General features: G+C 40.8%; 1 protein-coding gene across 3 annotated transcripts in view; it reads right to left on the bottom strand.

The window, feature by feature from the left end:
- Positions 1-27,235, bottom strand: part of igsf21a (immunoglobin superfamily, member 21a) — a 358,404-nt gene that overhangs the window by 4,652 nt on the left and 326,517 nt on the right. For 2 of the 3 annotated variants that reach the window (XM_049590866.1, XM_049590875.1), the window contains 3 exons: positions 17,508-17,608; positions 9,257-9,449; positions 3,498-3,536 (listed from right to left, as the gene is read on the bottom strand). In XM_049590866.1, the coding sequence (XP_049446823.1) occupies positions 3,498-3,536; positions 9,257-9,449; positions 17,508-17,608 (333 nt within the window). The remainder of the gene's footprint in view (positions 1-3,497; positions 3,537-9,256; positions 9,450-17,507; positions 17,609-27,235) is intronic. The other variant, XM_049590881.1, reaches the window with a different exon arrangement.

Here is a 27,235-nt window from a genome sequence, read left to right as displayed (position 1 = left end):
ACATAGACACAGACAGCTGTCATACTCACAGTGACACCGATGGCCAATTTGAAGTCACAGATTAACCTGCATGTCTTTGGACTGTGGGAGGAAACCAGAAAACCCCAAGAATACCCAATATATACCCTTACGTGTTCTCCCCGTGTCAGTGTGGGTTTTCTCATGAAATCAGCTGCAAACAAAAGTTCGAGATAGTTTTGTGTTTTCTTCAGCAAGATCAGGGGTCAGCAACCTTTACTATCAAAAGACCCAATTTTAATCTAATAATGATAACAATAAAAAAAAATCTGACTCGAGGCCCAAAGCATATTTAAGCCTTACAAGGAAGGTAACACCTCCTATCAGCCTGTCAACATTACTAATAGGTCTAAATAAACATCATGCAATACCTGTGCTTTAACACAAGATGGCTACTCTGCAGTTATTTATGATTATTTCGTAATATAACTTTGCAGCATTGGTGCTGAAAGCAAACATATCTGTCCACTCACTATTAAATTTTCTACTGTATATTCCTGCACTTTTCTTGTTTTGCATTTCAATAGCCAGCTTAGCTAGGGAGACTGAAGACTACCCACTGCTACTGAGGTTTGGCAAAATTCAGAGAGAAAGGTGCCAGGATGTGGTGTTAATTTGTGAAGATTATAACGCACATTTTAGCTGTTTTGTTTTTTCATTCCATTTATAGGTTACACATTTTTACAATGGGTGAATGTAAGAATTTCTTCTGGCCTACAACAATAAAAATAAAAGAATAACCTTTCATCATTTCCATATGATTTTATTCTCAAGGCCACAGGGAACTACTGGAGAGGGGCTTGCATGCAATTGCCAGAAGTAAAGAGCTAAGATTAGGTTGCAGAACTGAAACTTCTCCTGTGTGCCAAGCATGTAGGAGAACCATGGCAGGTGACATAAAAATGTGAATGGCCCTATTAAGAGCGAGTGTTTGGTTTGTCTATTTTGAGCTAAAGAAACAACGTGGCGGATTCTGCAGAAGAGGACCTACTTCGGCACATTCTAAGGTAACAAAAACAATTATTATTTTCAGGTGAGAATAAACCAATGAAAACATAGTTTTTAACATTATATACCATTTCTGCCAATAGAAACAGAAACAGAAACCGTTCAAAAATTCCACTGACTTCGAGACGAGGTAACCGGAAGTGCAAATATGCTAACTCATTTTTGGGTTTTAGGCATAGACTGGTTTGTGGACTCCAGTGCTGAAGCCTTAGGCCCGTTTCCACTGAAGGAGTTCCTGGTACTATTTGCGGGGCAGGAACTACTACAGGAACGTCCTCTCACCCGGCCCTCTCAACTGCAGTGTCTCCACTGAGAGCACAGAGTAGGAGGAAGGTTCTTACTGGGCTCTGGATGTGACATAATTGTTGCGCAACCATTTTGACCGGGGCGACATAGGGGCGTAGGGACGTAGTTAGCTGTTAGCCGTTAGCGGTGTCTGTAATAACTCAATAACTCAATAAACGGTCCGTGAAAAAAATATTTTTTCCAGCGGATGTCTTAGACAACATGAATGAGCTAACTGGAGTAGTTTCATGTCGTATCCGACAACGGGAGGCTTTTAACAGATGACGTCCTGATGTTAGCTTTGCTGCTGCTGTTAGCTGTCCCTGTCAGCTGATGCTTTCTAGACATTGTGATTTCCCAAAACTGAATAAATACCACACATAGCAACACAAAGCTGCTTTGCTAGCTCAATCATGTTGTAACTAAGATATCCGCTGGAAGAAATATTTTTTTCACGGACCGTATATTGAGTTACTGATTTATTACAGACACCGCTAACGGCTAGCAGCTAATGGTTAGCCCAGCTAATCTATGATAACCATGGTAATTACAAAACGTCACATCCCTCCTTGAGTATATCCAATCAGCACCAAGTAAATCCCAAGCCCCAGCCAGGAGTTTTTCAGGGCCGTTCTGAGTACCTACTCCGAGGCAGGGACTTGTTTAGCCCCTGTAAAAGTTCCGGAACTCTGTCCTTCGGGGGTGGTTCCTGCAGTGGAGACACGCACCAACGGCCCCGGCCTCGTAAAATTACCCTGAAGTTCCTGCGTTGGAAACGGGCCTCTTGAGTTCAGTGTCTGCCGTCATCTTGCTATTTTGGAGCCAGAGGTCACCATATTTGGGCAAGAGGCTGGCACTGAGGAGGAGTGAGGGGTGTATCTGACTGCGAAGCTGAGGATACTATTGGGAGACATCCTGTCACTCAAAGCAGCCTGCTCTTAATTATGTGTAACTTTAAGCCTTAATAACATTTGAACAGGTGAGTTATATAAAAATTAATCTTCCATAGAGTTTTTTTTTTTACAGCAGGCTGTAAACATGTTTATTTCTGCTGTAAAGTTGAGCATTTTATCATTGGGGATTGAATTGCTCCTGGAGCCAGCCCCTAGTGGTTATTCAAAGAACTGCAGTTTTTGGCACCTCCATGCTGGTTTCATTTTTCAGACATGGCGGTTGGTTTTAGGACTCTTTAATGCACCACTCTTAGCTTTTTATCATGCTAAGAGAAGTTTTGCTTATATAAAGTCATCTACATAATCTGTTTAAGAGTCTTCTCTTATGGGTCGTTAAGTTTTTCTTACCCCTGAATAATCTGTAGGGACACACTGATTTCAGTCTTGGTGATTCAAAACTGGCCAGTAAGCCAGCATTGGATCTGAACTACAACATATAATCTGGACTGACCATAAAGCCTGTGAGCCTGCATCAAAATAAAAGATTGTGAGCTAGGCTGAAGAGGAAAAGCAGGAAATATAAATATGATGGAAAGGGGAGAGACAGGATAAGTGAGGGAGGGAGAGGGAAATAAGGATGGTGGAAAGAGCAACTAGAAATGGGTGAAAGAGAGGCTGGCACTGTGAGACAGAAAGAGAGTATGAAAAGTCAGAGTGGAGGAGAGGAGAGACAGGCGGAGAGATTGAAGTAGAAAGAGAGAGGGAGTGGCAGAAAAAAGGGAGAGATGGAAAGGTTGTTGTCACAGCCCTGCGGCTTCTCCTGACAATCCCTCATCTTTACATATGATAATCTCAGAAGCCGCAAATGAGCCACTGCTGCACATATGAAACACCAATAATCTCGCACTCAACCAAAAGTGACAGGCTCGGTTAGTCATTGGGAGAGGCTTGTTGCCTGCTCGCTGCTTGAACATCGCCGAAGATTAATCCTGACTGAATCACTCTCACACAGTCTATCTGGGAAAATGCATTCAGGACAGAATGAGAAACATCCACCTGTCAATACTTTGAATGTCAAAACCACTGTCTCCCAAACAGCTCGCCTCTCTGATCAGCGCCGCATTTCGGCACGCATTTTTGCGTGCGAGCAGACTGCAGTGTCACATTTTGTTCTCATGTTACATCCAGCAGTCTGTGGCAATGAGATGATCAAGCGATACAGTGGGAATAATGAGATGCATTATAATGAATCACACGCTCAAAGCTAATCATTCCCGTGGCTGAAATACTTACTGTTCTGATTCTGTGTGTTTTTCATCATGCTTGGATTTTCTGTTGGAGACAAAGAAGAGAGATCAACTGTGAGATGATCAAAAAATGGAGCTGTTACAGAGACTGCAGTGAATGAAGGGGGGATTTAATAAGACGAGAAGGAGCGAGAGGAGGAGAAGAGACAGAGATAAAGAGAAAAAATAGTCATGTCTGACAGAGGTTGTGGCTTTCTAATGAAGCTGAACTCCAGAGTTCCTGAAGCACATGTTAAATGGCACATCCCCAGTGAGAAACACTGGGCCTGTTAATGGAACTGGGAACACAGAGCAGCGCACCAGAACAACCAGGACACTTTTAGCAGCAGCGAGACCAGGCGACTGCAGCTGTGGCCAGACAGTCTGGGAAAGGAGGTTTAGAGAAAATGACTCCACCTTTAATAAGCAGCGCCGATGTCTACCCTGCACAATACGTCTTGACGATGTTTTTTCAAAGTTCTCAGGAGGGATAAAGTAATTGCAAAGGAAGAAGCAGGAGGGCTCGCCGAGTATTAGCAAATGCCTAAATTCTACTTTGTGAGCTATTTTTTGACTTCACATACGAGCAGGTGGAAGCCACATACAGCACAGTGTGAAGCTCTTCTGGTCTCAATGCAGCCACATTAACATCAGCTCCTCTGAGAGGTGCAGGGAAATTGGTGTGTGCACCCTGCATATGTGCGCTCTTGTTTGCCTGTCCCTGCGAATTTGCATAAGCATACATATCTGTGTGTTTCTGCATGTGTGTGCAGTTTGGTTGTCCGTCCATGTGCGTGTGTGTATGTGTCACTGCTCGGCTCCTCAGTGCTGACTCACTTCACAGTAATTTCAGAGGGTATTATCACTGAGGGTGGCTAAAGATGTACATCATCAAGACGTGAGTGCTGCCCGTTGTCGGTGGAGAGTCTCTATACCAAGCCGTCATTATACTCTATTATTCCTGATGATTTATATTGAACACTTTGCCAAGCGAGCAGAGCCCCCAAATACTTCTATCTCTTCGCCCCCCGGCAGAGAGAGAAGTGTCTCATCTCAAGGCCACGGGGGACGGTGCCAAGGTCACTTAATCACCATTTACTTCCCCTAAGCGTGAGTGGAAGCAATCTACAAGGAGCAGGCAGACAGATGGGCCGTACTAGGCACGTAGCCGATGACACCTGAGGGTGCATCAGGGTGTTAAATAGACATTAGTGCTCTTCGTAGCAAAACGCCTCCCAAGGTAACGCCTCCCTAAAGTGGCACTTTCCCCTAAAAGTGGGTTCTTATTAGGCCCGCCCAGTAATTTGTACATTTGTGACATACTTTAAACCCTGTTCACAGGAGCGTTTCGGGCAGGGGGTTTAGAAAAAATGATGGATACAATATTCTTTGTATCAGACTCGATGAAGTAGGAAAATGGTGTCGACCTGATTTACGTTAATAGGACACTTCAGGGCTGGAGTGCGGGCGTGTGCGTGCAACACACATTTCTACATTTTGAAAAAAAATATGTCTCTGGTGTCTCTTACGTGACTTGACTTCTGTATAGTACAAGTGTCAAAAGCCCCTTTCAGCCACGGAATGTGTAACATTGTTCATCTTTATCTATATATAGTAATGTCTTCTGGGCTTTCAGACATAGGTCTCTGTTACGTAAATGTTTTTCTAATGGCTCTATTCCAACATGACAGAGCCATTATGGATAGAGCCGCAATGCTTGCACGATATTTTGCATGTGGTATACAGAAGGGATTAGCAACACTGCTGAGAGACAGGGATGAACATAATGACATCAAGGAAAAAGTGCTCTTTGTTCTATTGCAGGCTGCATCATTGATGGATTGTAAAACTTATTTTTTTAGTTAAAGCCTCAATTAATTATTATTGTGAGTGCAAGGAAAGTTCACCTCTGCTTTTCAGTTGTGGAAACCATAAACCAGTGGTTCCCAATTAGTGGGTCACGGTCCAAAAGAGGGCAACGGGTCCATTCTGAATGGATCGCATGTGACTCACAAACGTGTCAAGTTTGTAAAAAAAACACACTTTATTTTTAAGTAAAGTGAATTTCTGAAACAGTGCTTTTATCTTAAAGTGCTGTCTCCTGCTGTAGAGTGCGTGACGAATGGACAGGTACTTGACAGAGACAGCAAACTAGCTTGACGTACTAATGACTAACACAAAATTTGGACGCCGTGGCTGGACCAGATGGGAAACACTGCCATAAATCATATAAAAATGATGGACGTAGCCACCGTGACGTCACCCACTGATTTGTTGCTCCCTCAAGTGCAGCACTTTAAACATCACTATTTTGGTTTTTTTGGAGCCAGAAGTGACCAAATTTGGACAAGAGGGTGGAGCTGTGGAGGAGAGGGGGCGCAATGGCTCGCAGACAGCCCGCCACTCAAACCTGTCATACCCCGTCCTTAAAGGGAAATTTCAGTTTATTTCAACCTGTCTCTTATCGTCCTAAATTTGTTTCAAGTGACTAGTGACATAAAAATAATAGTTAGCATGTTAGCCGTTAGCCTAGATACAGCTGGGGTGCATAGTAGCGTCAGACCTGTTAAAACATAATTGAACGGGCAACCTTCAAGTGCAAAGTTAGTCCACTAAACAAGCTTTTTTTTTCAAGCAAAGACCGCCTCATATCGTTAGGATAAATGTCAGAGAACATATAGAAAACGACATGTAAACGTGTTGTCTTACCTTACCGGTGTGCTGCCATGTTTGTTTACCATTTAGCTCTGCTTTCCAAAGCGCGGCCGAAATATCGCGAGAACAAGCAGCAACAGCGTTCATTCATTTATTATATGAAAGATTTATAGAATAATGGCTGACTTTTTGCCAGACTTCGACTTTGTGGAGGAGGAATTTGATTTTGCAGTTTGATGGCCGCCCTTATTTATTTGAGCCAGAATACACTGCCGAAGAGCTTCGTGAAACTGAAGAACGGAGGAGGAGAGAGAGAGAGGCGCAACAGCTAGAGGACGAGAGAGGAGGAATGGCTGCTGCAAGGCTGCGTAGCTCTGGAGATTGGTGGTGTACCTGTGAATGCTGTGCCTCAGTGCCCACAGAAAAGGAATGCCTGTGTTGCAAGGAATGGGACCGGTTGCAGCCTTATTTTCAAGGTCTGGATGTGACCGAGGACGAGACACCTCCACCTGGAGTAGTATCCAGCTGGGCTTTATCTAGAGCTCGCGATATTTCGGCTGCGCTTTGGAAAGCAGAGCTAGATAAACAAACATGGCAGCACACCGGTAAGGTAAGACAACATGTTTATATGTCGTTTTCTATATGTTCTCTGACATTTATTCGATACGAGGCGGTCATTGTGGAAAAAAAGCTTGTTTAGTGGACTAACTTTGCACTTGAAGATTGCCCGTTCATTTACGTTTTAACAGGTCTGACGCTACTATGCGCCCCGGCTGTATCTAGGCTAACGGCTAACATGCTAACTATTATTTTTATGTCACTAGTCACTTGAAACAAATTTAGGATGATAAGAGACAGGTTGAAATAAACCAAAATTTCCCTTTAATATGCATAACGTTAAGCCTTATCAAAATGTAAAAAGGTGAGTTATATAAAAATTCACCCCTGTACAGTCCTCATCAAGGGGTTATTAGCTCTAGAAACGATATCTGTTTTATGTACCAGACTGAAAACATGTTTATTTCTGCTGTAAAGTTCGCTTCCGGAGCCACCCTCAAGTGGCCATTTAAGGAACTGCAGTTTTTGCATTGGCTTCATTTTTCAGCTGCAGAGGTTGCTGCTTGGGTCTAAACATCCAAACATACCTCAATATCATAATTCATTAGATAGAATAAAGACATATGGGCCTCATTACAGAAAAATCCAAAGTTTCAAATCCTATCTCATCTCAGTTAAGAATGACATTTAGGATTTTTGGTACCACAGAACCATGTTTCTTGACAGCACTTAGAATATTTATTTTTTTTTAGCTATTACAGAACCATCTCAAGATAGGGATCTCCCAATGTAGGGAACGGACCCTATCTTAAATGCAAAATGACTGTTGCATGAATTCCAAAATAAAGTGATTAAATGGCTACTCAAACTGTACAATGACTTTTTGAATTTTGATAAATAATTAAAAAAAATTGATTAATTAAATAAAATAACTTTTTTATCCAAGATAGCAAGCTAGGTAGCCAATGAAAAGGGAGAGCATATGATATTACAGCTTGTTCATCTCGAGTAGTTTACCCGTATATTCTAATACGGAGATACGGGCAGTCTGTTTACATTGTCAACATAGATACAGGCATGACAAGACACGCAGCAATTAATGAATCAAATTTATAGTTATAGTGAAGATAGTATGTAAAGGATAATGTCTGACAAGGTGTTTGTTATAAGTTTTTAATGGCATATGGAGGCATGAACGAGGACGGCTGCCTCTGTGAAAGCTGGTAAACACTGATAATGGACAGCTTGAAGAGCATTATCCCGTGTATACCATTGTCACTTACCATAGAAATCAAAGGTAAGAATATTCATATATATTTTTATACCTTTGCCAGTAAAAAATCTGAAGTTTTTCACAAGCCATAACTCGGTTTCCTTGGTAACACCTGAGGGTTTACCTCATACTTGGAACAACCATTACCGACCCAGAATATGGTATAACTGAAGCTAATGTATGAGATGTGAGATAGGATAGGACGTAGTCATCAAAAGTTTAGAGACAGGATTTTTTTTTCTTATTTTCCAAACTCAAGATAAGATAGTACAAGCAGTTAGGATATTTTTCTGTAATGAGGCCCCTGAGTTCTAATTCACACAACTGCTGTCTGTATATTTAACACTGTGTGTGCTGCAGCCTCTCTGCTAATGTGAAGTCGCTCAAATCAGACTGAAGTCATGAGTGACTGACACTGTGACTTCTACAGAAACATGATTCTGGTGCTTATTACAACATGAGACCAACATGTCAAACTGACGTCACATTTTGTACATCTGAAAGAGGCTAAAGTAGCCAATACCCATTTAGCTGTCGTAAAACTTATTTGTTTTGAAACTGTCTACACTGATAGAGTTTTCTGATGAGGCTCAGAGTGGCAGATCCCAGTTCTTCCAAGAGTGTCCAAAGTAAACAGATCCAGAGGAGCAAGGCACACAGATATAATAGAGCCTGTAAGCAATCCAGCTCCCACATCAACACCAGTAAATGAAGTACTTCCAGGTTCCAATGAACACGTTACCTTGGTTTGGCCATTGAACAGAGTGCTTCTCTAACACTGTCAACAACAAAGGTCCTTTGATATCAACATGGCCCTTTGATGCCACTGTTGGCTGTTGGCGTTTAAGTGAAAGCAGCACAAGACACGCCATTCATGGAGTAGTGACTAAATCCCTCGCTAGAGAATAGTTACCCTCCACCAAGTGCAGCCTTAAAAAGAATGTGTTGTTGAGCCAATTAGGAATACAATCTCTTATTAATCACACACTTAGCTGCATTAATGATTCATACCTAAAAGCGGTCACATAAATCTCTTAAGTATTTTTCAAAGATACTGTAGATACATGAAATGAATTTTGTAGAATTATGTAATTTTCCGTGACATTTAACTGTGTAATTGTATAAGTGTTCCAGATAATTCTTGTGGGCCCCAAAAAATGTTTCATATTCATCGTCTTCTAAATAATTAATTGAACTTAAATGTGATTTCAGTTTAGCTGTGAGTGTAGTAGCCACTCCAGAATGGGGCCAGGGTGTGTTGGTGAATTGAGCGTACATACCAAAGACTATGAGGCGAGTGTGCGTATCCGTGGAGCCCAGAGGATTCTGGGCCGTGCAGCGATACATTGAGCCGTTGAGCTCGGCTGGCACTCTCTCCAGAATCAGCTCCTTCCCCTCTCGCTCAGTACTGCCATCCAGCAGGCGGCCCCCCACTCGCGTCCAGGTGAAGAGGGGCTCGGGGAACACCTCATTCTATCAACACCCAGCGCCCGCATGGGATGGAGAGGAGAAAAGGAAAAGGAGAGGGAAAAAAGAGGTAGAAGAAAGGAGAGGAGAAGGGAGGGGGTGAGAGGGTGGTGCAGAGAACGGCTGTGAGTTTCAGCCAAGAGATTAAGAGCAAAGGATACATGAATAATACAAGCTCCAATTTTCCCTCTAATGCAATGGCAAGTTAACAACATGCATTAATAATCAACACTTCACTTTACAACAGTTTTTTCTCCTCACATCTTTGAGCCCTCCAGAGAACATCCCCCTCCCCACCATTTCCAATTTAAAAATATAACCCTCCATATAGCAGTATCTCATTCATATCACTGGGTTGACGTGTTCATAGATAATAAAAGGACACAGTAAGAGAGTGAATCTCTTGTACATTTCACTCCTGAGGTATAAGGCTTTGCGTCGTGCTTTATTCTCACACCACAATCCCTCCCTGACTCACAAGCACACGCACACATGCATGCATTTGCATACACATACATACACACACACACATACACACCTACATTACTAACAGTGGACTATTATTTGATACTGCAAAGTGTGGACCTTAAACTAAAAAAAGCAAAATATACAAGATATTTTAGGTATTTTTTCATAAAGTAAGTGCAGAACTGCTTTAAAAATGTCTTGCATTTCTGGCCGATGTCTACCATTAAAGAGGGGATCTCCACAGCCGTTAATGGAACAGTTTGTGGTTCACACAGACTGAAAAGGGACATGACATTTTTCAGATTTCAGATTTTTCAGATTTTCAGATTCCTTTTACTGTCATTTTTATGGTGAAACATATAAACAACCAACAAAGACTGTTTCACGTCTAAAACCGGCAAAATTAAAAGTTCACAGTGCAGTAAAATAATTCAGTTAATAAATAGATTAATAAATAAATCTAAAATAGAAGCTTCTAAAGAGGCCAATAAAGTGCAGGGGAAAAGAATGCAGTCTGGGTACAAAGACTTCGAAGTCTTTTAAAAATACATAATTCAACTATATTGTTTGAAATGTTAAACACCCCCCTTTGCCAAAAAATATTTTTAAATGATCACAGCCACTTTATCTTAAAATTCATGTTTTACCTATAAATCATTAGTTACTTGGCTGCATGCAAAATATCGCACACTTATCATGACCTTCAGTATCAGAAATTAAATATATTTTGTCACATTCTGGGTTTTAATCATAAGAAGAATATTTTAAAATTATACTCTAAAATCATATCACATGTTACAGGGTACCCACACATTTTCATGGACAAAATTTCCATGAATTTTCAAGGACCCATATCAAATAATTTTTCATTCTTGCCCCACTTGACCGGCGTTTTCAAACATATCAGATTGAAACTCTAATTAAACATAATTTCAGCTAGCTGGCACACAGGGAGAGACGAACCCAGAAAGAAAATGACAAAAAACATTATCACACACTGAGGCATGCTAAAGCTACGTTAAGTCGACAGCTTAAAAAATGTAATTTGCCATTATGTTACATTATTCAGAGGGTTATTCACAGAAGATTATTGTAACCATTTCATAATACACAACAAAATTCAATGACTTTTCCATGACTTTCAATGATTCTGACCAATTCCAGGACTTTTCCAGGTCCAGAAAATGTGATTGTGAAATTCCATGATTTTTTCCACTGTGGGTATTCACATTTTGTCATTATTGTGACCTGGAAAGTGAACTGAAAACAGAACTACCCTTATCCTGTGGATTACATCTAATTTGTATTTGCCCTAAATAACATAATTCTTTGAGTTGGGAGAACAACCTTTCCCTGGTCTCTGTGTTTTGAATCATGCTTGGACTAGAGTTAGTTATGGTTGTTTGACCATTTTAAACTCACTCATGACAAAAACCATGACGGATAAATTATCCAGAATTTTCCTTTCTTAAATAAATAGACCCAAATGCTCACAACGGCTTTTAACAGTAATTCAGAATGAAAATCTGCAGCATTAAGATCATTTTATATTTTAAAAATATCTGTGTGGGCCTGCTACTGAGGACGATCCTTCTTCTTTTCTGTCAACATTACACCTCCCATACAAACTTTCCTTTGAATAAGTGGAACAAGAATAAACTGTATTTACCATGTTTCTGTCCTTCACTTATTTATTATGATTACATCTGCCAGCAAATTCTTTTCAAAACAAAGCAAATAAGCACCTTTTCAAACATTTAAAGTTTCAAATTTAACGTTATACAAACACGCAAGACCAAATACAACTACAAGCATTATAAATGTCCAAACTGGCACTTGTGGCAGTTCTCAGTTGTTCAACCACACAAATACCTCAATCACACAGCAGATGCCGAGCCACATTAAAAGGTGCTTAATGTCTATCTGATATATGAACTATGTCAACAAAGACAAGTATCAAAAGATTATTAATTTATACTTCAAACTAGGCTGGTTAAAAATGTGACGTGCTCGTGAGACAACTGTGAGCTTGTTACAATATGATAGAGATGTGATGGTGATATTACAAATTAAGTTTTCCTTCTGTAGAATCATTTATTTGGCTGTCATTATTTTCATGTACAGTAAAAGTGTGGACATTTTTTCTGTAATGTGCATCAACAAACAGAATGCATTTCCATAAGCAGCTTAAAGACACAAGTACATTTTAAAACTGAAGTCTTGTGCGTGTAAAAATTGGTCAGCAGAGTTTTTGGGACTAAAGAAATTCTGAAGGTCTCGTAAAGGTCTGATGTTAAATGTATTTTGAAAGAAGACGTGATCTTACTGCTGGGCTGACCATTTTATTTGCAACTTTATCCTCATTGTTTTTATTTTTTCTTTTAGAATTTAGAGTACTTTTATTCTCCTGCCCTCTGGCCGCTTTATTCTAATACAGTGTGAAGCTTGAAACTCAGAACAGCCCCTGAAGTACACTACTTTATTTATACAAAAATATATCAAAAAATTCAGGTTAAAAAAGAGTTCAGCTTCAGTCTGCCTGTTCAATAGCCCAACTGTGCTCTGACAGCTTGCCTAGGGATGCAAACCATTCAGACTATGGAGAAACATTATAAAAAAAAAAAAAAAAAAAAAAAAAGCCAAAACAAAAATACAATATGCCTTAGTAAAGCTGGATCTATATTTCTGCATCAAATTGATGCTGTACCCATGGTAGGCTCTGCATCGATGTACAGCCTACGCCATAGCCTGGTGTGCACCTCCCCAGAAATTTAACCATGGGTCACGGCCATACAGACCTCCTGTTTATTTTTGTAAGCTGAAACCATTTCCCTCAGTGGAAACAAAGCTTTCATTTACTTTATTTCACAGATAAGAAACAATAAATTGTGAAAACAATAAAGCCAAAAGAATTGACGTGATCGACTCACCATTTGAAAAATCACAGGGTGCCAACCCAAAATTCACAAACTAAATAAATCCAAATGTCAGCACTCACAAATATCATATATATATCAGTCTTTTAATAACGCACAGCAGTATCACAAACGGACGTGTTTCAGCACTTGGCTTTCCTCAGCGCTGAGGAAAGCCAAGTGCTGAAACGCGTCCAAAGATAAATAGAAAAAGATAAAGTGTTTGTCTAGGAATGATGTGAGTTATAGTAAAGCCAGTTTGTGTACTTATGTTTAATGCATATAAAATACCTGCTCTGGCCTGAAGGGGCAGTACTGAGTGTAAACTTGTAACACTCACACACCTGCAGGTCCCCTTTTGAATAAAATTATAGAAAAACTTCCCAGAGGGTGTTAGATATGATTTTAGCATAATTTAGAGCATGACCATAGAGCACAAAAATGGTCCACTGTTGGATAGGTACACAAGTGTATAAGTATAGAAGCACAATATATCTTCTTTGCCATTCATTTGATTCACCTCTGAAATAAAAAGCTCTGAAAAACATTTCAGCAGCGCAGGCTTTCAGTGCAGCAAAAGAGCTTCCTGCACTGTAGCTTTATGTTAAAGGAAATAATACCTTATCAGGACATAAGAAGTACTTGTCGGCAAAACAGAAGGACACATCTGTTCTTAAAGAAATGAGTAATTCAATAGATTGAAGGTCTGACCTAAGTGCTGTTTTGAGAAATCAACAATATGACCTCACCGTCTATGACAAACACAGTGAATACAACAGGTGTAGAATCAAGGTCCTCCAAGTGCAATAACTAAGTATATAGGAAAAGTTTACTTCTGAGCTCCTTTTGGTTCAGTCTGCTCAAGTACAGCTTGATTGCAGAGGTGCATGAACTCACATAGAGCTTTTTAACACATTAACAGAAGTGGGATAGATCAAAACAAAGTCAACAAAACAAGCCTGTGTAACTTTATCTAGACACTTTGTGCAAATTTGCAGGAAAGCCCAATCAGTCTTTTTTCAGCATTGGCAGTATAAAAACAAAATCGAGGAGTGCAGCAAAATGCTGCCTGCCTACTTTTGTTTATACAGAATGCACCTTTTTCGGGGCAATGGGGGGCGTGAGCAAGTAACAAAACGTGTAGCTCAGTGTGTGACGTAAACAGTGAGGTGGGAGGGAAGCTGCAGCTGGTCAGTCCTTCGGCAACTCTTTCGTAAGTCGGCCCGTTCTTCACTGTTCCCGTCATCTGACGGTTAATGGCCTCTTTGTCTGCGAGGGCAAGGAGGACGCGCAACTCCTTGTCTCCCCAGTTGCTCATCTTTACAGTGTCTGTCAGGGTTGTGTTTCCCTCTTGCTACTAGCTGCTCGCTAATTCCTGCTATCAGCTGTTTCCTGTTTATCCACCGCCAGTGGCTCGCATGTGCGGCGTCATCAACAGCTCCTCCCACAAGTCTTCAACAGCCCCTCCTGTTGCGGAAGGCCGCCTCGGTCTTTTTAAACTAAAAGGGTTCCGCCAATATGACTGCCCTACGAGGTGGAAAATTGGGCACCTCGGATCAACTCACCAATCCGGCTCTGTGTGTCTCAATGCTCGCAGCTTGCCGGCAAAACAGCCCAACATTCGCGGAGTGTAGTTTGCCCTTTCTTTGTGGTCTTTCAATACAAGTGTCCCTCCACTATCAGATGTCAACATCCCTCTCCATCGACTCAAAAAGTGCACATTTTGAAATTCTTTATTGAAGCAAGCATTGTTGGTGCTTTTGGTTGGCATGCACTCAAGTTCATATGATGTCTTTCTGACTTCCCCAAACAAACCAAACACTTCAGAGTTAAGATAAACTGCTCTAATCATGCTTGGTACAAAAGTGCCCTTGACAGTATGAAGCGGACTCCTGAAGTAGTTGTGAATTGTCTAACCTTTCAAAATAAATGTTAATAAAACAGTTCTCCTTGCTCTGTGTTTAAATCACGACAGAGGTTAAATGAGTCAGTAGATTGAGGCAGGCTCTTGGGGAAAAGGTCACATTAAGAGAAAAAACACTTAAAACAGTTTAAGTGAAACCTTCCTGTCACATAATAACCCCGAGAGCATAGAGTCCGAATACAAAAGGTCTGTGCACTGTGCCGCTGAAACCACCGATGTCCTCCTTAATCTCATACATAAAGCAATATGAAAGAAGAAGACAAAGTAAAAAACCCGTTGTAGGATGATCATCCATAATAAATTCCTAAAACAATAAACCAGAGGGGAAACTGGCATCTTATTTTATCAGAGAGGTGGGAGGCAAAATTATCAGTCTTGACACACAATCTTATCTACTTGTGAAACCCTAAAGCCTAGTTCCAGTGAAGGATAAGGGAAATTTGCTTTCTGATCAGCCTGCATGCGCTGATGTCTATGCTGCCGAAGGGCCCTGCTGGCTGCATTCCACAGTCAAGCCTGTTTATAATAACCAATCTTAACACTGTTCAAAGAAAAACTTTAAAAGAATCCCGAGGTCATTGGGCAGACACAAACACATGTACAAATCTGTTCAGTCAATAGCTGAGCGCGCTAAACCAAAAGCAATACAGAGCATTCATTTTAACATGGAAAAGTCCCAGAAGAGTGAAATAAAATTAAATACACATCTGACTTATGATTCATCTAGAGTCCTCAAGCAGTGACTGAGATGTAACAAAGGTGTTTTGTGCTGTGGGCCATTAGCAGGTCCTCTTCACCTGACTGACTCCAGCTGCCTGGCTTCAATGTGTCATTCCTGTCAAAGAGATCAGAACAATCCACAGGCCATTCACACTGGGGACATGGTCTTTTTTGGCAGGGGATGACAGTGACACAAAACAATCTCTCTGCCTGAACCTCTAGCTCTTTCTTTGGGATTATGGAGCAGGAAGTCTGAGAGCAGCAAAAATTACACCCACCAGCGTAGCATGGCTGCCTGTTAGCTCAGACTGACAGACACGGATCGACTCAAGTCATTTACAAACAGATCAATCTCTTTTAGTTTATTCATTTTAGTTCGGAATTCCATTGCCTAAGGCTTTACTACAGTAAATCAGCACAAATCCAAATTTCACAGCCTGTATACTCAAAGGTATAATATGTCAGATTTTACTAAAAACAATGCATAGATGCACACAAAACTAAGTCCTCTCAATCATCACTTATGCCCCACGAGCATTGGCACATTATGAGACAATGGGCGCCATCACCTCTCCTACACAGGAGCAAGACACATACTTTGTGCTGGTTTTGCATCTCTTTGTAGTAGTTAGGCCTCTTTATGTGACTGTGTCTTTTGTGGCCACTTTGTGCCTCCTTGTGGTTGTTTTGTGTGGGTTGAAGGTTTGTGTCTCTTTGCAGTGGCAGCCCCAGCACATTTGGTGCTAAAGGTGAGCCTCCCCCATTTTGTTTCATACAAAATGGGGGAGGCTCACTCCTCTCAGCTGTGCAGTGGTAGTTGAGTGAGCGCCAGAAAGCTTTTGTCATTTTGACATGACAATAATACAGTGTGTTTCGGTGTTTACGTGACATTGGATAGCTCACCTATCATCCTCAGACAACAGGTAAAGTGTTACAAGCTGAGGAGAGGGGAAGAGGGGCCAGGAACCCAGAACAAAAGGCCTCTCTATTAGTAAGTAGGCTCTGCTTTGTAGTTATGTTGTTGTGGCCGTATGTAATAATTCAAAAATAATGGCAGTAACAATATTAGTAAAAATAGTAAAAGATAAACGTTTTGATTTTTTTTCCTTCCCCCATTTGTGGCGCCCCCCTGTGGATGATGGCACCCTTAGCTTTCCCTGTACTCCCTATGCCACGGGCCGGCACAATCTCTTTGAGACCATTTTGTGTATTTTTGTGTCTCTTTGTGATTTTTTTGTGTGTGTCTTTGTGGTCTTTTTATATCTCTGGGTCTCTTTCTGGTCAGTACGTGTAAATTTGAGTGACATTTTGCAGATGAAGGCCGGGGGGCCCTTAACACTTTGGGCCCTTTGGCTCGAGCACAGTGGGTTCATTCAGTGATCCATTCATTCATGCCCACTTGAATTGTGCGGTGGTGTATTTATCTGCAAAGTAAAGGGCAAGGGATTTTATAAAATGGTAGTGACCAGGTGCAAGATTCGTGTAGCGTGCATCCAGTTTGATTTGATTTGATTTAATTTAATTTATTAATTTAATTTAATTTGATTTAATTCAATTCAATTCAATTCAGTTCAATTCAAATCAATTCAGGTCACAACACAACTTAACTGTGGTTGTTTTGACATGTGCTATATAAATAACTTGATCTGATTTGATTTTAATTCAATTCATTTTTGTTTATAAAGCCGAATATCACAAATCACAATTTGCCTCAGAGGGCTTTACAGCATACGACATCCCTTTGTCCTTGGATCCTCACAGCGGATAAGGAAAAACTCCCCCCCAAAAAACCTCCAACAGGGAAAAGAGGAAACTACAAAAATCATGAACACAGTGTTGAAAAAATACAAATATAGTGAGCTGAAATTCCAAGCAGAGTGAATCAGGGGTTGGCATCACTTTCACTTTGCTGGTGATACTGTTTGCAAAAAGTAGCCAACAATTCCCTCATTTTAAACCTTTAAACTAAACAGGTTTAATTGCACATATGCTCAAGTTGACTCTCCCCCTTCATCTCCCTCAACCGCATGCACTTACCCCGGGCGATCCTACCTGGAATCCTTGCACAGTGATGCGCACCGTATCCCCTACCTTTGCTCTGGTGGGGGACATGAAGAGTTTAGGACCCTTAGGAGCAGCTGAAAAGAGAGAGAAAAAAAAGAAAGAGAGACAAAGGTCATCGTACTGAGCATGAAGAGCAAATCCTGCTGGACACCTGTTTTGTCACAGTAGGAGAGAGACAAATACAATTTCCTGTCAATTAAGGTCACGGGGCGAGAGGCAAGGGACCTGCAGGTTCTTTCATCCAAAGGACTGTGCTGGATTTATTCCCCCTTGGAGGGAAAAGGAACTAAATTGGGTAGATACTCATTACTAGAGGAGAATGGGAGTGCACCGGGTGGAGTGTGGAGGAAGTGAGATAAGGGACACTCAGAGAGCTAATTCCCTTGTCTTGGTGTGGACAGCAGCCCCCAGATGGCTTTCATTTGGACCATCTAAAACAATGGGGCGCGAGCAGGAGGGGGAGCAGGCAGATTCTAATATTGCGAGATTGTGAGGGGCCGGCGATTGTCCTGTGTATGTAGCGTCGAGATAAAAATGAGTGATTTGCATAATGTTATAAAAAGGTAAGTCATTTCATTACGGCTAAACTGCACAGTTTACTGCATTAGGCCCATATAAGCGGGTTCTGCACGATTTGAGATGATTAACAATCCCGCTAAAGATAACTGCTCCACACGCTGTGCGGTTCCATATGTTAGACAAACGAAGTGAGCAGCACATGCAATGAGACTCAAGCTAAGGGCAACCTATCAATAATGCCTGTACGAGTCCACCCCAGGAGTTCTTCAATTAATTTGATCTGAACTCTCAATATAAATCACACTGGTTGCTTGTTTTCATTAATGAGTTAAACTAAAGGATAAATAAATAAACAGATAAATGACCTCAGTATTTAGCTATTAATCTGGCAGCAAAGTGTCCACTGTGGCTAATGAAGCACGGCCTTTTCTAAGGCAGCCATTGACTACAAGTCTGCACCAGACTAATGGATTAGGAGCTCCACTGTCATATCTGTGACCAGGATTGAGCATGTGGCATTGCCTGTGTATATCACGTCTGGGGCAGCGTTGGCGAGTGTGAGCTACATGTAATCGCTGGTAGCTCAACTACAGTCATATTGGCATCATGATTCAGGTAGTTTTTTGTTAACCACTGAAACGACAAACAGTTTTGGGCCCTAAAAGAAAAGGAATGATTTTTTATTTTACCATTACTTCTCGACTTAACTGACCCCCCTTTGACCACAATTAGCGATACCACCGTATGGGCTCGAGTGTCTGGAAGGCAGGTGTCGGACTGATGGACATTGTATACAAATCCAAAGCTGACATGGCTGCACTTTCCCATGAATAGCGGGGCATTTTAATCTTTGGTTTATATGTGACATGTGAACAAATGGGCACTTACTGCAATATACTCAACAAAGTGGCATTTTTTATTGCTGGCATGTGATGTATTATATTTTGTTACAATTTCACATAATATCTACATTGTCAATTTGATCTTTTTTTTTACAATGTAAACATGGGAAAACCTGCTAAAATTAGGCAACAGACTCCTTTATCATTGCCAGTAGACCAGGGATGAACGACGAATAAACATAATAAACATAAAAAATAAAAATAAAACAAACAAAACATCAACCAAATTGATTTTTTCTTCTTTGTTTCTCCTTGAATGAGTGTTGTATAATTGCATGGTTTTAATTCTTTGCTGTTTGTCCTTGCCGTCTAAATTGCAAGGCATTTTGTGCATGAAAGGTGCCATATTAATAAAGTTCATTCATTCATTCATTCATTCATTCATCAACAGACATGCTCAAAAAGGAGTAGGAAGAAATGTATACTTCTATAATCCTACCCCCTTCTCAGTATTCATATGTCATTTAAAAAGGAAATAGTCGACAACTATCCCAAACTTATTTACAACCATTAATATAGATAAATAAACAACACTTATAGATAAATAAACAACAGCATGTGTACAATCTATGCAGTTGTTTATTGTGCCATTTTCAACATTACAAACAGGCTGGAAAACAGGTTAGTAAACAGTAGAAAGCAGCATGGAGGCTCGTGAAAATGTTAAGATAGTTACTACTATTTCATGTCTCTTATCTTTATTTGAATATCTATCTTCCAAAAAGTGATGTCGACTATATTTTGATTGATGTTCAAGTGCTGCTTGGATGGAGATGGATGGTATTTTGTGGCGGTCTGTCACTGCATTGCGTCGGCCAAATTCACATGTCCATCTGGGTGACATATTTCCATCACTGTCAATCGGAGCAGGACCTGTGACGACTGCAGAGCCACTTGAACCGGGCGTGAATACCAATTGTAACATTTGCGATCAAATACAAGAGCCAGCGGGTGTCGGTGTTATTTTGTCTTTGCAGTGGGAAAGGGGCTAATGTTCACCAAACGACATTTCTCCCCAGGGTGGCTTTGCTGTAGTTCAGTTTCTGCCAGTGTGAAGTAATTGGTAGCTTGCAAAGCTTTCAAAGTAGCATCTCCAAAACTGCTCCATGGTAGGGCTGTACGATTAACTGAGATATCATTGAAATCACAATATGGCAAATTCAGTCCTCGCTCCCCCCCTCCTCTGTTAAATGGTATCTCCCAGGCACACCACATCATCAAACCATGTGATGTTTGGTATTGCTGGATTCAGGAAACTCTCGACTTTTCAAAAATAACATCATTTTTCTTTTATTTATTATGTATTTTGCACCAGAGCAGCCTAAACACACAAAGTCCAAAATCACGATTAGTGGTGACAAGTCATGTCATGCCGTTTATCGACGAGAAAAGTGAAAGGATTACTCGCGACCTTATGTGGAGCCGTTAGCGGGGACTTAGCTCTTTTATAAATGGTAAGAGTCTCACTCCTACCACTATTTTTGGCTGAGATATACCGCCTAGAAAGTAGGATCATAACTTTCATGTTTCATATGGCTTTATTTGGTGATATTTTATGTTGTTTGGTGTTTCTTGATCTTTTCATGGAAAAAACACTGTAGAATGGTCATACTTTGAGCAATCTTCTTCAAATTTGAAATGAGTGTTCATTGATAGTGTGCCTACAGCCCCACAGTGTCATTTACCTGCTCAGATGAAGCCACAGACAGTTATTCATCCTGAAAAACTTTTTTATTTTTATTTTTAGGCAAAATCTTCAATTTTTTACTGACTTCAGAGGCCCATTACTCTGTCTCTGTATCACCTAGAGTGTTTCTGACACTTTCACAAGAAACTTCAGAGAGTTTTCTTTCTGGCAAGATGCATGTAGTCAGAGCAGTTCAGAAGCTACAGTCATTTTAATTTGGGTATGTCATTTTAGGCGTTTTTGCTACAAAATGGGGGTGGAGTACAACAGGGTAGTGGAGTGGCGGACTATACCACTTCACACCTTTCAGGGGTGTGTGGGGCCTCAGAGCTTCTACCTTTTTTTCTATATATACAAAGTTCAGTCTTTAAACTGATTTTTTAGTCAGTTTTAAATGAGTTATGGCACTGATTACTTGGAAATAAAAAGTGCAAACCAAACCAAACTTTTTATTCTGGAATACTCTAAACTTTTTAAGGGTCCCAATAGGAGAGGGGCCCTTTAAAAAGCCCAGGGGTAATCAGTCCCCCTTTTCCCTCCACTACGACGCCCCTGAGTGCAATATCCAGATCACAGGGGCTGCAATTTTCTGATAAAGCTGAAATGTGTCATAACATATCATTATAAATGAAGCATTGTGGCGCTACAGATGCTCCGGCCCACAAATCACAGACTCAAGGGAACGTGCTGGTTTGGTACAGACCCCAACAAAAATCATATTGTCATTTTATTTTTGTATTAAAATCACAGTATTGCAACTGCATTATCTGTCAAAAAATAATCACAATATGACTTTTTGATCCTTTTATAAAACTAAAAGCTTTCAAATTGCACCAAAGCCCTATCATGTGAAAGGTGCATACAGACTGTTGCATCCATCTACCTTATGTTTTGACCGTCCTTGCCCCTCTCTGGTTATCCTTCTTCTACACAATTTCCAAGACATATGGCTGTAATATTATGCCTTCTCTTACAATTGCTATTTTTGGTATCTTCTCAGTTCCACATGATTCTAATCTCTCTGCTCTTTTACAGAAGGTCACTGCTTTTTCTCCCTATTAGCTACACGCTCAGTTCTGTTTAAATGAGAGGATGTAACCCCTCTGTCACACAGCCAGTGGATCAAGGATGTGATGCAGAACATCAAGCTGGAAAAAATCTAATGCACCCTCAATGGCTTTTACATCTACAGGTGGTCTGTGCTTATATGTTTTGTTTTGTGATGTGTCTATTTTCTTTTATTTTCACAATATTTCTGTACAGATTCGTACCTTGAGACGGTGGCTTATGGTAATATCTCGTCTGATAAATGGAAAAAATTCTATAAATAGAGTCAAATTACATGAAAATGGAAATGGAAAAAGCACATATTGAAATTTTGGACAGATTTCAGCACCACTAGAGAACTTGTTATTCTGCATAAATGGGTCTATTTGTCCAGGATATCAGTGCCTAGCCGTCCAAAAAAATACTGGTGCAAAGTCTAAGAAGAAATCTTGGAATCAATCGCCCTTTTTTTTTTTTAAAGATTAAAAGAAATACATCCATGTATTTATACTGGCAACCCAAGCAAAGCCATCATGTGAGCAGTTACACATGGCTAAGTGTTCCATCTCATGCTGAAGACGGATGGCATTTCACAGGCTAGTTTTGGCATGGCAGCGTGGAGCCCTATCTTCCCACCGCCCACACACTAACGGAAGGGTATTTTTAAATACTGGTGTCATGGCGTCACATAGAGCTCGCGAGGCATATGGCTGGGGAAGATGATGGCTGATTTCTGGGATTTGCTCCAACAGTGACAGTTGGCATCCTACGTCACCACCTTTGATTAGGGCAGCATGCAGTGTGATGGACATAACGCAGCCTCTCTCTGAGGGTGACGGCCTCACAGGGGAAATGAGCCACGCTCCCTTGAGACCGTCACCTAAGACCCGGCGTCTTCAGTTTGAAAGATGGAACTGTTATCACTTCAGGACGGGTCAGAGAATAAACATAGCCTCCAGAAAAACAACTGTGCACCATGCATCAGGTGTGCTTTAATACCACGCCAAGACATCAACAGGTCTGCCCAGCTGCACAACAGACTTAAGCAGTCGAAGGGAACCTATCACATTAGCTGGGTGACTGGTTTCGTTGAAAAAGAGAAGCTGGAGAGGCATGCAAGCGAATCTTAAAGGCCTGACTGACTGCTGGATCGCTCTATCGTGGCAAATCCGCCACTGTGTAATGTCACTCACAGACAGACGAGGTGACCCAAAGCAGGGAGATAAGGCAGATTGATGAATGTGGAGCCGAGCTGCAGGTGAACACAGATGCAAACAACATACTAGGCACACATCATAAATCTATATTGGCATGGGCAAACAGACAAACACCCTCACACACGGACATTTACATACAAATAACCATACATATATATGCATTCAATCCTCCAAAATGCACACGCAGACACACACATGCACAGATCACAGGCACCTTCCTGAAACTGAGCATCTGCTCTTTGATTATCACGGTCTGGCAAAGCAATGACTGGGAGATGTGAGGAAGCCTGGATCCCTTCTCGCTGCTGCACGCTGTATGAAATGAGAATCCCACCACTTGTCTAATGATGTTGAATAATAAACACCTTAGCTCATCTAAATCCAAAGCGGAGAACTTACTTTAATTATTAAGATGCACTATCTTCATGAATACAACCCACGAGTGCAGAAAAGACCACTCTTATGATGTCATACAGGCGTAGCACTTCTTTTTTGGATACCCAACACCCGGTGTCGGCTTCAAGTCCATTTGTATGGAGAGCACAGAGCCGGTCGTGAATATTCATGAAGTGCAATACAACATTGGTCGATTGTCAGACTGTCGCTCCGTCTCATGTGGCAATATTAAATCTCTGAAAGATTTATTACTTACGGGCAGTGCAAAGACCTCCTTTTCATTTCCTGACCAAACACACCTGAGAGAACCGAGCAAGCGAGTGTGTGTATATACAGTAAGACAGATCCTGGGTGCAATTATCTAGATATGGCTGCATAATAGAAATGAATATGGTATAAGTGGTGGGATTCATGTGGAGAGCTGTTTTACACTGTCACATTCAATGAGAGTTAAACAATGCTGCGATACTGTAAGAATCTGTGTGTCTATGATACGAGCCAAATCTAATTTCTATTGTAGGTAACCTCTGACCTGAATTACAGCCCTTTTACTTTTTTTAGATTCTTCCACTCCAAGATGGATCGAGCCTAAAAAGGAGGCCTGTGAATGCTTTGAATTTCAAGCATGCTCTAATTAGAATCAACAGACGCACATTTTCTGTTCTCTTTTCTTTACGTGGTTGGGGAGAAAAAAAACCCAACAAGGCTGTCTGCTGATGCTCCTTCCGTCTCTTTAAAAGAACAAAGGTAATGATAAATTAATGCCTTCAAACACAGCTGAGGGAAAGGCTTGTCAAAATATTAGCGCCTTTGACATTTAGCAAGAGTTTCACAGGGCCCCATTCCCCTCAGGGTGTGTCATCTGTTTTATCATCAACATGTGAAAGAGGCAAAGAGCTGTTAGGATCTTCACTGCAATACTTTGTCTGGAGGAGACAGCTCATGCCATTATACCTTCAAATGATGCAGCTGTCTCCGGCTTGCATGTGATGTACTATATTTCAATCCACTTGGGATATGATGGTGACAGTTATTACTTTTTAAAAGACGATTTTCCTGGTATGACATATTCCCGTTTTGAAAAAAGTGACAATACCATTTGTGACAATTGGTGTTTAAATAAGGGCCAAACTGCTTTTTTAGACACTGGATCCTCTCTTGTGCTCAGATATGATGAAGTGGTTTTAAGGATCAGGTTGGTAATATTTTATATTTGACTTAAAATCAATAAATTCCATGATAACAAACAAACAAAACCATCAATAAGTTGCTCTTAGAAACATGGAGTGTGTGAAACTATTGATTGTCTTAAGCAGGATTTATACCTCTGCGTCGAATCGACACTGTACCTACAGCTGGGTCCATGTCATTGGTTCGACAGTCCATTGGTTCGACATCCCATTAGTCCGACTGTCCGCGGTGCTGAATGGCTCGCAGCGGGCGTATGGTGCGCCACAACCAGCTTGAGGCGGCAGGCTCACGGCTTATGTGTTTGTCACTTTCTTTTTCATTTTAACCCACACCATGATCTTTTCCTGACCCTAACCAAGTGGTTTTTGTGCCTAAACCTAACCAGACCTTAACCACAGGGCATCATGATGATTTCGGAACGCACTTAGGAACAATGAGTTTAATATGGTCGGAACAATGGGATGTCGAACCAATGGGCTGTCGAACCAATGGGCAGTTCCCCCTACAGCTAGGTCGTTACCTACGCCCTGCACCTCCCCAGAAATGTAACTACATGTTGCAGTGATGCAGACCTCCTGTCTATGTTTATAAGCTGAAACCATTTCCCTCAGTGGAAACAAAGCTTTTATTTACTTTAATTTCACAGATAAGAAACAATAAATTGTGAAGACAGTAAAACCTCCACAAAAACAGCATTTTAAGTCTTGTGTGTGATTTATCCTGGCTTCATATGAGCAGAGGAAATCTACGTTGGTTGCTAGGCTAATTTATACAATATAAAATGCCATAGGCTTGTGCTAATAACGTTAGCATGTTATATTCGTTTGGAAAACGTGTTTAGTATAGGACAGTTGTTTAGTCAGTGCATGCTAGTTGTAATGAAACAGAATTTTGTTACGTTACCTTTGTTAAAGGTTGCTATTGTCACTGGCTTCATATGAGAATAAAAAATGTCCACTAGCCGCTCAGCAAATTTATACAATGTAAAATGCCATAGGCTTGTGCTAATAACGTTAGCATGTTATATTTGTTTGGAAAACGTGTTTAGTATAAGACAATTGTTTTGTCAGTGAACCTTTTGAGTTGTAATGGAGCCGAATTTGCTAGCGTTACTTTTGTTAAATGTTGCTGTTGTCCCTGGCTTCAAATAAGTAGAGGAAATTTCTGCTAACCGCTAAGCTAATTCATACAATGTAAAATGCCATAGGCTTGTGCTAATAACGTTAGCATGTTGTATTTGTTTGGAAAACGTGTTTAGTATCCACCTTATTTTTCACGGAAACACGGAGGCAAAACAGAACGCAGCCAGCTTCCATTTTTTGTGCGACACTTCCGGTCCAGCACTCCTACCACTGTGTAAATGGGAATCGCCTTGTTGTTTACCTTGCTGAGTTTAGCTATATATATGTATATATCACATTTTTCACGTCACTATATCACCGTTTATACTAATCTGATGTTTGTAAAGTCTATAAACACAATGACTGAACAAACATTACTATTTTCTCTGTGTGTAATTAAAAACATAGTTATTGTAGATTAGCTGGGCTAACCATTAGCTGTTAGCCGTTAGCCGTGTCTGTAATAACTCACTAAACTCACAAACTGGCCCGTGAAAAAAATATTTTCTCCAGCGGATGTCTTAGTTACAACAAGATTGAGCTAACTGGAGTAGTTTCATGTCGTATCTGACAACGGGAGGCTTTTAACGGATGACGATCCTGATGTTAGCTTTGCTGCTAGTGTTAATGTTAGCTGTCCCTGTCAGCTGCAGCCACTGATGCTTTCTAGACATCGTGATTTCCCAAAACTGAATAAATACCACACATAGCAACACAAAAATGATTTGATCGCTCAATCATGTTGTAACGGCTGGATGGTTGATGTGTACATGCTGATTCAGGTGCTATCAGAGCCGATCCGCGCATCACTATGGCTTAATGATCAACTCAGTCAATTAAAACAACCTGTCCTGTGTTAGGAGTGTATGTCACTGACAGAAAGAAAGAAAGGAAGAAAGAAAGAAAGAAAGAAAGAAAGAAAAGGGGAAAAAAGATAGAAAAGCAGCGTACACCTCACATATTTATTTCTCACAGTTGCGCGCACGTTTGGCTGGCATGTAGAAGCACCGTCTGTGTGTCGAGGGTGCGAGCTGCAGCTTCAGCTGCTCAGGTAGAGAGGCTTAGCCCGGTGTGTTTTTTCGCTGATTCGGTTCTGCAGGTTCTCTGCTGGTACACTGGAGACGGGGATCAAGCAGTTTGTCTCACTCGGGATAGATTGTGCTTTTTAGGTTCATAGTTTATGATTGACGTGCAATTTATTCGCGTTTAGAGGGAATAAATTTCTGTTATAACGGAAACGTGGGCACAGTTATCTATACAAAATACACAGACTAACTAACTAACTAACTGATTGACTAACATAAACAACTTAAAATTGAAAAAAAAATAGCTTGCACCGTTAGCTCCGGTAAAGCATGAGGGAAAGCGGCTGACCGGAAGTCACACACAAAAAAACGGAAGTTGATCACTATTTACTTCCGTGTTTGAAAATGAGGTGTATAAGACAGTTGTTTTGTCGGTGAACCTTGTGAGCTGTAATGGAGCTGAAAATTGTAACATTACCTTTGTGAAATGTTGCTGTTGTCCCTGGTGTCATGTGAGTAGAAGAAATGTCTGGAAGCCACTAAGCTAATTTACACATTGTAAAATGTCATAGGCTTGTGCTAACAAAATTAGCATG

This window comes from Epinephelus fuscoguttatus, linkage group LG1 (assembly GCF_011397635.1).
Source record: "Epinephelus fuscoguttatus linkage group LG1, E.fuscoguttatus.final_Chr_v1".
Taxonomy (NCBI): domain Eukaryota; kingdom Metazoa; phylum Chordata; class Actinopteri; order Perciformes; family Serranidae; genus Epinephelus; species Epinephelus fuscoguttatus.
This window is presented reverse-complemented; position numbering and strand designations above follow the sequence as displayed.